General features: G+C 41.8%; 1 protein-coding gene across 1 annotated transcript in view; it reads right to left on the minus strand.

Moving 5' to 3' along the window:
- Positions 1 to 4,097: 4,097 nt before the first annotated feature.
- SLC9A8 (solute carrier family 9, subfamily A (NHE8, cation proton antiporter 8), member 8) overlaps positions 4,098 to 12,050 on the minus strand; it is a 25,418-nt gene continuing 17,465 nt past the window's right edge. The window contains exons 9-15 of the mRNA XM_009869244.1: positions 11,648 to 11,753; positions 11,366 to 11,482; positions 9,752 to 9,834; positions 7,483 to 7,594; positions 6,838 to 7,058; positions 5,540 to 5,686; positions 4,098 to 4,282 (exon numbers count right to left, since the gene is read on the minus strand). Of these exons, the coding sequence (XP_009867546.1) occupies positions 4,175 to 4,282; positions 5,540 to 5,686; positions 6,838 to 7,058; positions 7,483 to 7,594; positions 9,752 to 9,834; positions 11,366 to 11,482; positions 11,648 to 11,753 (894 nt within the window). The 3' untranslated portion in view covers positions 4,098 to 4,174. The remainder of the gene's footprint in view (positions 4,283 to 5,539; positions 5,687 to 6,837; positions 7,059 to 7,482; positions 7,595 to 9,751; positions 9,835 to 11,365; positions 11,483 to 11,647; positions 11,754 to 12,050) is intronic.

A 12,050-nucleotide genomic window follows, 5' to 3' on the forward strand; every position in this document is an offset into this window, starting at 1 on the left:
TCTTCTAATAATTCCAAACTATGGAGGTTAACGTGTAGTTTGAGGGGGAAACAAAGTCTTAACTCCAAGCTCTGACAGATGTCATAGGTGCCCTCTGCAGTTTTAGTGCAGTGGCTTTTTGACTAACCTTCAGCCCAATGTTCCTCCAGCTTAACTGCTTCAGAGTGATTTTGTTACTTCTGGCTGTGGTGGTTAATTGAATGTATGAAGCCCTCCCAGCTGGTGGCTCTCAGTTGTTGTGCTGCTGTTGGCCTCCCCACCAGCAGGACTGGGAGCAGCTCCACACTCTGGCAGGTCCCACACAAGCTCATCCAACTCCTGTTCAAATTTAAGGTGGGAATCACAGGTGAAGAGTCTATCATCTCAAATCAGAGCTGCTCTCAGCATGCCCCGCTATGCCAAATAATGGCCAGTGACTCTTTGTGCCCAGACCCTTTGTCCCTCCAAAATCAGTGATTGCACAAAGTTGAGGGTGCGTGTTCCCCTCCAGTGTCTGTGCTCTGGCTGTGTTGTCTCCTGTGGCCTCGTTCTCGCAGGTCACAGCCTGTACCACTGATCTTTAACCGCAGCTCCGTGGCTGGAAGCCTCCTCTGCGGGATGGGTGACCTCACCTACAGGTTGCAGTTGCTGGGAAAAGGCAAAGGGTGTGTAACAAAGTTCAGAGCCATGGTCTTTCTTCCAAAGGTTAAGCTCCCAAACAGCAGATAATGGCTATCATGAAAGTCCTTTCATGTCAGCTTTTAGATTAGGCTGTAGAAACAGGCTGTAGGTGCTTTAATGTTGAAAATAAATGTCTGTTGGTGTGGCTGAGTTAAAAATATCATCATCATGATGAAACCAAGGCAGGGAGAGCTGGAGATGTTAGCTTGTGTTCAGCTGGTGAGTCAGGATGAGGCTGGGGTCTGGCTCTCGGGCACCTGGGGCAGGGGTGGGGCTCAAAGATGAAGCAGGCTAGACATAAACCAGCCCCTCTGGTAACAACTGCTCCATCTGTGACTGTCACACAGCTGTCCCTGTGCCCTCAGACTTGTCACTTTGTGGGGGACAGGAGTGGTGATGGCGTGTCCATGGGAGGGACATGCTGGAGCCCCTCCATGTGCTCCAACAGGTCTCGTGTCTGGGACCTGGGAGCTCTCGCTGGCTGGTCCCTGTGTGGCAGCCCTGCCTGAGGATGGGGTATCTGGGTGCTGTCCCCAGCCTGGTGGCACCACCGGACTCAGCATAGCCCTCCCGATGAGGGACGTGAGGGAGCGGTGCAGGCAGGGGCTGCTGTCAGGCTGGCCAGTGTGACCTTAGGGTTTTTTTAGTAGCCCCAAACATTAAGCAACTTGTGGGGCCACTTGTTAGGTTTGCAAAGAGGTTCTTGATTGGTGGGGAAACTGAGGCACAGATCAGGCCTGTGAGCTGGCAGTGGTGACAAGGCAGAGTGGGTTTGATGACCTCTTGAGCTGTGGAGCAAAACCTGGTGAAAGCCCTTGTTGGTTTGGGGAATGGGATGGACTGGAAGAGGTGGGGAAATAATTTCTGGAAGGCTCGGAGCTGCTGAAAGCTCTGGGTTCCCCCTGCTTCTCCTTTGCTGTCAGGAGAAACAGCCACTGGGTTTGCAACCCGGCAGAGTCGGGGCTCTGGAATGGCTAACACCCACGTTGGGCTACCTGGTGGTTCTGTGTTTGAGCGCAGAAAAAAAAATCAAATTTACACTTGCCCAAACTTGCAGATGATGCCAAGTTAGGATGGGGCTACTAGTACTTGTGGAAAGGGAATTAGAGTTTAATATTGGGCTGATAAAATAGGAAACTAACTGTGAGGTAAGTCAGTAAGGAGACAGGTATTTATTTTCCTTTCTAAGCATATTACTTTAAGCGAATGTATATAAACTGTGACATGGCTGTCACAGAAAAGTCAGTGTATTGATAAGTGAGTACGAGAATTGGTCACTGAAATAATAAAACCACCTTCTTTTAGTTCCAAAATAAGGAAGTTGTGTATTTTGAGAGAACAAAGCTGTCTCAATTCCAAGTTTTGACAAATGTATTTTCTAAAGTTTTAGAATGGTTGCTTTTAAATTAAACCCTCCAAGTTTTCTCCAATTTAATTGCTTCAAAGCGATTTCATTAGTGTTAGCTCTATCAGTTAATTGCTTCAATTTAATGTGCAAAATGATTCCCGGCAAAAGGCTCTCGTTAGATGTGGGCGCTCTCTCGCCAGTTGCCAGCAGAGGGCAGGGAACCATCAATTTACCTCGAGGGAAGTTACCAAAGGGCTGGTCTGTCCGTGCAGATCTCTCTGCGTTTCGCAGGTGACCTATTTCACGGGAATAACAATAGAAATTAGGGGCTTTTTTTAATATTCAGCATCACTAAGGCATAACGCTAAGCTCAGCATCTAGGTCAGCGGACCCCTTCCCAAGACATTCCAGCCTGGGCTTAAGCTGAGAAACTGAGCAAGGCAGATGGGTAACTAACATGTAATTAGGTCTACTCTTGGCTAAAGGATGAAGAAAATGTCTTATTTTTTTTTTTTACACAGATCCTCTCCTAAGGACAAAACAAGCACTGGGTGCTTTCTGGTCAACACCAGAAGTTGAGTTCATGTCCCATTCCAGCTCCTGCCAGTGCATCTTTTGGCTCCGAGATTAGCAGAGTTCTTTGAATTAAAGGGGAGAAGGGAGTCCTGCATCAAGACACTTTGAAAAACCACTCGGACAACACAGGTTTAGGATTCTAAATAGATTTTTGACCTTTTATTCCTTCCAGCAGTTGATTAAAAACCTTAGTAGCAAAACCAGACCAAAAAGTCTCACACTTTCAGAAACAAACATGTGCATGTCTGATCTGCCCGCAGAACTGCAATTCATGTTCAGCAGCGAATGTGCAAACAACTAATGAGGACTTTGGGCTGGCAGTGAGAGCAAACTGCCGCGTGTGTAACCACAGCAAACGCGCAACAAGCCCTGCAGTCTGTTTAGGCGCTCGCAATTTTGAGCAAACGGACTGGGCTGTGTTGAAAAAGTGAAAGGATACTGCTGATTTTTGTAACAGCTTGAAGCAGAAGAGAGAAATCGTATAAACAAGACAGCTTAATGAACGAACGCTATTTGGCACTTCCCAACCGAGGCCGTGTCAGCAATGTGCAATATTAACCTTTCTGTACCTGCACAAGATTTTGTACCCTCTTCTTCCTCATGTACGCATTTAGTTCAGCAAGTGAATGATGTAGAAAATGCTGCTTTTGCTTCCACTAGAATTTAAGTTCCATTAGTGAATTCTGGAGTGTTAGGGGAACTTCATGAATTAGGCAAAAAGGAAAAAAAAAAAAAAAAAGGAAAGCTGCTGCTTTGTAAGATCTGAAACCAAAGTGCCAGCAAGGAAAAACTGCCAACTGCAGAAACCCTACTGCAAAATACATTAATGCTAAAATTTCAAATGCAGTTCTGTACTGTCATACAATCCCCCACTTCCCCAAACCATGCTGTAATCTGTACTGCGGATTAGATGCCTCAGTATATATAAAAAAAAATAAAAACTCCATAAGATAGAAATCAAGAATTTCTTAAATGACAAAACCACCAGTTTGCAAAGTCTTTCTTGCATGTGCAACATCTGCTTTTTGTCAAGGTATGCATCTTCTCCAGGTTCATAATGTGCAATTTCCATAAATTACAGATTTATTCCAGTTGATTCCCTTACTAGTGCTGAAACAAATTCACAGTATAAACTGTCAAGACTCTTCATGCTGTGAATGAATATATATATATATAACCCCCAAAGTAAAGTGCAATTCTTTCTGTTTTGCAGAGTCCTACAATAGCTCTGTGCTTCAGCATATGTTTACAGCAGATTTCATAGCAGGAAGAAGATTCCCCCCCTTTAAACAATGTCACCATTTCAAGGCAGATGTTCCTGCTTTTCAACAGGCTGCATGAAATTTGCTGTGCTGTCAACTCTGAACCAAAGGTTCTTCAGTCAATCCAGTGCTGGACCCTTGTGTGTTTCCATCACTGACCAGTAACATCAAGCACAGCAGATCTGCAGTTTTATACCCAAGCATGTAGCCCAAGACCTGTCTGAAATCAGAAAGTTCATCCTTAGCTTTCCAGCTTTTATGCAGTCAGGCTCTTGATACGCAAATCCTCCTTCTAACTCTAAACTCCTTGCACTCCTGCCCCAGTTGGCTACAGCAGCTCTTGCTCATCATCTTCAGATCCTGAGGGTCCTTGTCGTACCTCTTCATACCATTTGTTTGTGAGGGTTTTCATCTGTATGCGCCCGTTATGCAAGTCCTAAAGCAACAGCAAACCAGAACAGTTTGTTACTTGGCCACACCACTACTTGTGTGTTAGAGCAAGAGAGAAAGACTAGTTTAACACATTGCTTGGGAAATAATTCACTCCTGGTCTGTAAGCATGCAAAGCAACTCTGTTTCCTACCAGAAAATATCTATCAAGGGTTCAGTCAGTAATTATTTCCACTGATGCTATTTCTGGCGACGGGTTGTTTTTACCTGTTTGCTAGATAGTCCTGCTCGGTGGGTTTCGACAACCCTAATGCTGTCTGTATGGCTCACCTTTGAATCTCATTCCCCTTCAGATATTCCCAGGGACAGTTGGAAGCTTGTGGTCTGCTTCAGTGACTCTCATACCCATTTTTCTAGCCTTTGGTTGCAATGTGGATGGCAGCCATGCTGTTGGCTACCAACTGCAAATCAGATGTTTACTCTGGCTTCTTGATTCCTTTCGGGTTTTGCCAAAAAAAGCCTTTAGCTTTTGTGGGAAAGTGCTGAAAGCATTCTTTTGAAAAGAAAGGTACAAACAAGGGGAAAAATAGTACGTCTGAGCAGGCTAGGGAGATGGAATGTGCACGCTTTACACAAAATAACTCCACAGTAAAAATTTTTAATTCTATGGCAAGTGAATTATGTGGCTAAGGAGCCTCAGGTTTCTGAGACACAGGAGTGAAAATGGCAGAGTGTTCACACATCTTGGAGCCACTCGGTGTAAACTTACATGTTCAGTCAGGTGTCGTTTTGTATTTACAGCTTCAAAGTCTTGGTCTCCTAGTGGAGAAATCTTAAAAGTGAAGGTTTCAATGCTGATGCATGCTTCTGAGATAAAAACTGCACTCTGCAGAAAAAGGGCTGCTCCAGACATCACAAGACCATGTACAGTAAGAGACAGGAACTTTGTGCAATAGCACTTTAAAACCTCTGCAGGAGTGGCAGCAGCTTTTCTAGCAGCAGTAATACCTAGTAACTCCTGGCACCTTTTGTGGTGCTCTGCAAGATTAAAGGCGAGTGCAACAAATCCATACACTTTTAAAGTTTAATTGTGGTAGCCTTGAGAGATGCTCATTTAATCCAACCTGCAATTTTACAGCGCAGCCTGTCATTACAGCTGCTCTACATATGCACAAGTCACATATTAGATAGCTCATTTCTCCTAATATAGAAGTTGCATGGCTGCACTATAAGTTGAATGGTACCAAGTGAAGCGACAACCAACTCTACCACAGTTTCTTTTCTTCAAGGAAGCAAGACTTACTTCTTGTGTGAGTCTCCTGGTGAAGAAAGGATTCAAATACTTGGCATCAAACCACATAAATCCTTTGAGGTCCTGGCGTTTTATGTACTGGGCTTCATATTCCTCCTCTGTGAGCTCTGATAAATGTTCGGATTCTATGGTATTCCCCTAGAAAGATCACAGGTATTAAAAAAACGTGACAGTCATTCATCCATCCCGCTTCCTTCATCCCCCTGCACTGTGCTCTCCCTTCTCACAACCAATTTCCATGCTGGAACAACATGGAAATGATCACCCCAGCCCACCAGGGCTTGCGGCTGTATGAATCTGTCCGATTGTTGATTCCCAGAGTCACTTATCTTCCCTTTGCATGTTGAAAGGTGAAACACCTCAAACGTTCTATATTTTGTATTGTTACTATTGCTGAGAACAGATTTCTGGTGTGCAGCTTTTCTCTTGTGAGCTGGACAATGATTTTTATCCAGCAAGCAAGACTAACGTCATTGTCTCACAGAAAACAAGCCCTGTATCGGAACGCACCCTGTCCTCATGCTCTTCCTACACACACCTCCTGATGTGGACAGAGTAAGATAATTTTGAAGACTGCAAGCTTTATGAAATCTGTGCTAAGAGGTGCTGTTCTGCAGATCCTGCAGAACTGTGCCCTCTCTGTATTATTCGATGGTTTGGGACAAAATAGGCTCTGGGATACTTAATGTCCTCCAACCTTTTTGTATATGAGGTTTCAGAGTGGCTGTTACGTTTTCTTCAGTACTCTTGCTTAACCAGAAATTGCTTTAAAATAAAATCCAGTCAGAGGGGTCCTGCTGTTACCACCTTCTCATGGTCTCTGCTTTGACTTTTGAAAAATAGTTCCCATCTGCCTTTTATGATTAATTCATGACTCATGCTGGACTAGCTCCTTTCTCTCTGTATATGACTCAATCCTGTATCATCTGCTTTATGCTTTTGCAGGGGTTACTTTAATTTGTATGGATCAATTTCTAATTAGATTGTGTTAAGAGATTATTTCTCCCTTTGTCCAAACAGTTATTTTGGGTAAACACTAACCAGGCTCTGTCTTTGGGATATTTTAAAATTCATATTGCTTGGCTTTTCTCTACCACCTTGGCTTTTTCCATTGCTTTCATTTTACTTTTTAGTAAAACATAGTGAAAAACAGTTTAGTAAAAAAATGTTTGAGTCTTTGTAAATGTAAAAATGAAAAAAAACCCAAATAAACAAGAGCCAACACCAAACCACAATCAAACGAGAGATCCTCTGAATTAAAAAAATCAAACAACAAAACCCAAACCAACCATCTTCTCTGTCTTGCTAAGATTAATGTCCTTCTTGTTCCTCTTGCGTGCTTTGGAGTCCTCAATGTCAATCAGTCTGATGAGGGGCATGGTTCCTCCTCCCAGCAGCAAAATTGTGAACAGCACTATGATGATTGTTGTTGTCCCAATGAGCTGCCGCTTCTCTATTGGTTCTAAGCCCAAATGAAGGCTGAGGGCGTAGGGAATCGCACCACGTAAACCTTATCAGAGAGGACAGTAAATCAATGAAGAGTGAATCAACAGCCACATTGGTCCTCAGCACTCTGATAACAGTAGCTCTCCACCTTCTTAAGTTTTTCACAATCCTATACCATGTCAATCGATCTCTCGTTTGGTTACCCCCCCCTAAAATGAATCTGAGCTCTGCAGACACTGTTGTTCAAACTGTGCAGTTGCTCAACCTAGAATGAAAAGTAGACTCTTCACGGAAAACCTTCAGTGGGGATCGCCACTGCATAGTCCTCTAGCACTAAGGGGAAAGAGAATGGCACTTGGGTTTGAGAACAGTGCAAATGGTCAGTTGAGTTTTGCTAAAGCAGATGGAAAATGAGTTCTTCCTAGAGTAGCCCATACAATGAAAAAGCTAAAACTTTTCGGTTCTCTGTACTTTGAGCTTTAACCTACCGCTAAACCACATGATGAACATCATTTTGGGGGTGATTTTATGATCACGGAAAAAGTTGAGTAGGTAGGAAAGTGGGAAAATATTCACTGCTCTTCCAAACAGAACAAGTACCTGAAAAACAGAAATAAAAGCAAAAGACTATGTGATGTGTTACGTTCACACGGGTCCCAGTTGCATCTCATTTGTAGAGGGAAAGGTGAATATGCTCTTTTCACTCACAAATCCTGCAAGTTAGGGGTGCTGCTAAACTAACATAAAGAAATCTCTCAGCATAGGTCGATGTGGAATGTAACTTTTTTTAAAATGTTTTGTCTGCTTAACTGAAACTAAACCAGACTTGTCAGTAGCAGACACCAGACATTACTTTACTTATAATAAATAAATGAAACCCAAGAGGCATTCCAGGGAGACCGAGAATTACTTCGGGTAAAAGTTCTCCTCAGTTCAGTCAGTTCGGCTCCTTTAATCATTCCCTTGGCGCAGCAGCTAAGAGGCAATAAGATATTTCTATTGTCTTCCCCATGGAGCAGTTCCTCAGAGAAAAAGGCCAGAAGCCAAACAAGCAGCAAGTAATCTGGTTGCACAATGCTTCCCTGGGTACAGATATAAAATATATTACGCGTTGAAGCAACATTTTGAGAGGGAGTTAAAAATAAAAAAAAAATTACTATTGATTTAATGGAAGACAATTAACAAACACAGTGAAAACTTTAACTCCATAAAGCAAAGCTTTTCACGATGGTACTAATTCTAAGCTCCACCACAAACAGACCTCGGTAAGGTAAATATCCTAGAATTAGTCAGCAGGATCCTTGATGGGCTGTGCTGTTTTCCATTATGAATCACCCCCAAATTACACAATTTGCATTATGCCTGTGAGGGCAATGCTGCATAGAAGGAAGTGTCACACCTTAGATATATATTAGATAAGGAAGTTGGGTGTAATGCAGCGAGAGCAGTTCCCTGTGCTGATAGCACTATCTGTAAATTGCAGATAACAATTCTCCCCTTGAACCATGGACTAAAATGCGCAGTATGCATCTCTCTGCGAGACCGGAAAAGGATTCACATTTCCCTTTTTGACTCTGCAGAAGAGACATACTTTTCATGTCTATGTGAATCAATTATAAATAATAGCAATAGATGTAGGCAACCCCCATGTGAAATGTAACTCCAAGTGCCACTGCAGAAAGCTATGCTGAAATACAGAGTGAAAGAAAAAGAATTAAGAATGGAGTCGAAGAATGAGTACACGCTGGAGTGGGTTTGCATAAGGAATTCCTCTGAAGAAGGTGAGGTCGAAGTGAAGAAGTGATACAGCGACTAAATAGGTTTATGTAAACAAGCTGCAATGACATTTGGGAGAGAAAGACTCTCCAGTCCTGGAGAGATGAAATGGAGCAGAGTTTGACACTAGTTTGCACCTGTGAACTGTCCATTCACACAAATTGTTCAGATGAAGCTAAAGATACGCAAGAACTCAGGATTCATAGAATCATAGAATGGCTTAGGTTGGAAGGGACCTTAGAAATCATCTTGATGCCCTGAAAAGCTGAAATCAGGACTCAATGGTCTTGGTCCTCACTTCAATCTAATCCACTCCCTCCTGCGATGGCCAGGGATGTCTCTCAACTAGACCAGGTTGCTCAAGGTCTCATCCAACCTGGCCTTTGAATATCTCCAGGGAGGGGGCATCCACAGCTTCTCTGGGCAATTTATTCCAGTCTTGCCACCCTTGTACTGAAGAATTTCTTCCTAAGATCCAACCTAAACCTTCAGTTTAAGTCCATTTCTCCTTGTCCTATCACTGGACACTCTCCCTCTCCAGTCTTCCTGTAGGTTCCCTTTAGGTATTTGAAGACAGTTTTCTGATAAAAAAAAACTTCTGCAATAAAGTGGCATGTATAATAATACCAACATCTTTTGGGATCTTTAATAAATCTAATCATTCTAAATAATAAATCTAATAGTCCAAACCAAGCAAGGTTCTTTTCCTTGCTTTTAATAATCTTATAGGCTTCAAAATAAGAGCAAACTCTAATTCCTTAAAGAAGACTGATACATCTGTACACCGAAATGCTGAGAACAAGAAGAGTAATTTCATGCTATTAGTGAGAGTTAACTTTGTGCAAGATAAAAATATAGAAGTATTCTCGTAAAAACCTATGCAATATAACTATTCTAAAGTAATTTAATTGTAAGGTGTTGCACCTCCTCCTCAATATCAAAAATGCATTGAAACTAGTATGGATGAAGGTAAATACTTACTATGCACCAGATGACAAAGGACATTTCAAACTTGTGAGGAAAACTAAAAATTGACAGGCCAAGAAATGCAAAAACGCATGTTTCTGGAAAAGAGAAAACACCTTTTAAATAAACAATTCTACACAACCTTTTCTACTATTATAAGTTACCTCATAGGGTACATAACATAATAGTTGCTGACTTTTGAATGCACAAAACAGACACGAGCGCCTTTATGCAAAAGGCAGGATTCTTCCACTCTCACTGTCAGTGGACAGCACCTTAGCCTCTGTGTGTGTCGGCTTTTTCATCTGTAAATTATGAATGAGTATAAACAAACCAGCAAAACATTGTTCTAAAGACTGAGGAATTTTTTACCTGAGGAATATAGGACAAGCTGCTACAGGAGTGACTACTAACAGCTTCTGCTACTTTGAATCAGATTCTATCTAGAACAGAAATGTCAGGCACAATCTCATATATTGTAAGTTGAACACTCCTATGAAGTACTCAAGTCATTAAATTCTTATAAATGGCAGCAGTTCATGGCTCTCTTTGTAATAAATACTGTACTGTACGATCTAATAACCCTTGTATACTCCAATAATGTCTCGAAGTGATGTTTGCAGATCTGAAACAGTACCACTGCTGTACAATGCCTGCAGTAATCCAAACCTTTTATTTCCACAGCACCAGCCCATCACTATCAAAGAAGTGCAGAGTCAAGATTTTCATCAGTCCACTGCTGTCCTAGCAAGGTAGGCTCCTTATCATAAAACCAGCTAAACTAGGATGGTTTTGGACAGATAGTAGCAATATCTGAGTTACTGCAGCATAAGACATTGTTTGGTCATGATTTGGGTGCCGGTTACTGACGTTTGCGTGTTCAAAACCTGCTGCAAATGGTATGAAATTGCACAGTATCTTAAATAACTCCTTTGCAGCGTCTCGAATGCATACATGCTTTTTAAACACTTGTAATAGATAAGACCAGACCCTGGTGAGCTACTGGTGCTCAGGTAATGAGCGGTTTAGTTTGGCAGCAACGCCTCTCCCTGACCATGTTCCAAATGTATCTTCCTGCAAGCGATATGGAACACATTCATGTCATCCTCTAAAAACCAGGGATGTATTTGTAATACAGAAGCATGTTATTTCTTTGAAAGTTTGGCTTGCAAATGGAAATGGAAAGGCTATGGGACTCTGAACTGCTTGTATCATGACTTCCAAAACCAATTTCTCAACTTGTGAAGCTATTGCAAGTAGCTTCTTATATCCTAAACAGTTTTAAAAAATACTGCTAAAAATCCATCTCCTAAAACTAAAAATAGACCAGAGAAATACAGGAGTCAGAGATCTCTATTCAGTTATCAATCTTATGGCAAATCTTACCAGGAGCCTGCAGGATGGGAGAGAGAGATTTACTGTATGTTTTATTCAGTATGACAGGAAAGGTGACTTCTGACTCCCTTCCAGCCCCCGCTATTAGGAATTCTTCTCTTAAAGACATGTAGCACTGAGATACAAATAGCTAGAAGAAAATTCACACCTCTGCTCTTCCCATCAGAATTACTATTTCAGACAAATAGAATTTTAAACTGTTAATATCAAATATGAAGAGTAGGTAGCACCTACCACACATGAAAGCGACAGTTCTCAGTGTCTGCTGCATTAAAATCTGTGTGACCGGGGACAAGTTATGGTGTGTATAGTGAGACATCACAATGCCAGAGAAGAGGATTGCCATGATACCTGTAGATAAAACTGTAGCAGTCACCTTTTCTATACTTTTAGAACATGAAGTTGAGAATATATGTTTCTTTAAAGTAAATCAAAGTTAAAAGTAAGAGCACAAGTTAAATGAGAAAACAGGTAAAAATCCAGGGACTCTCTCAGACACAAACAATACCTACTCACCTGAGAGTGAGATACCTTCTGCAAGTCCATAAGGAAGGTAAGCAAAGATAATCATCATCCCAAACTCTAGGGAGGGTGTCTTCCTTAAATCAATGTGCTTTAGCACGTGCACTATGGAAAAGTTATGGAAAAAAGTAAAAAAAAGAAGTCCAAGAAAAATTTAAATCTGCCATTGCTGTAATGGAACAATTATTATGCCTAATGTATTTATCTACTGAATAGCTAATCAATCCTACACATTGACCTTTGATTCAAGTATGGAAAGATTAAAAATTTCTCATGAGGAGTGTGTCTTATAGAAGCTACTGTTAGTAGAAGTCTGTCAGAATGGACAGAGCTAGAGACAGAAAAGACCCGCAACTGATGCACCCATGCAATACGATAGCAACGCGGCAAATTGTTT

Source organism: Apaloderma vittatum, unplaced genomic scaffold, assembly GCF_000703405.1.
Source record: "Apaloderma vittatum isolate BGI_N311 unplaced genomic scaffold, ASM70340v1 scaffold18905, whole genome shotgun sequence".
Taxonomy (NCBI): Eukaryota; Metazoa; Chordata; class Aves; order Trogoniformes; family Trogonidae; genus Apaloderma; species Apaloderma vittatum.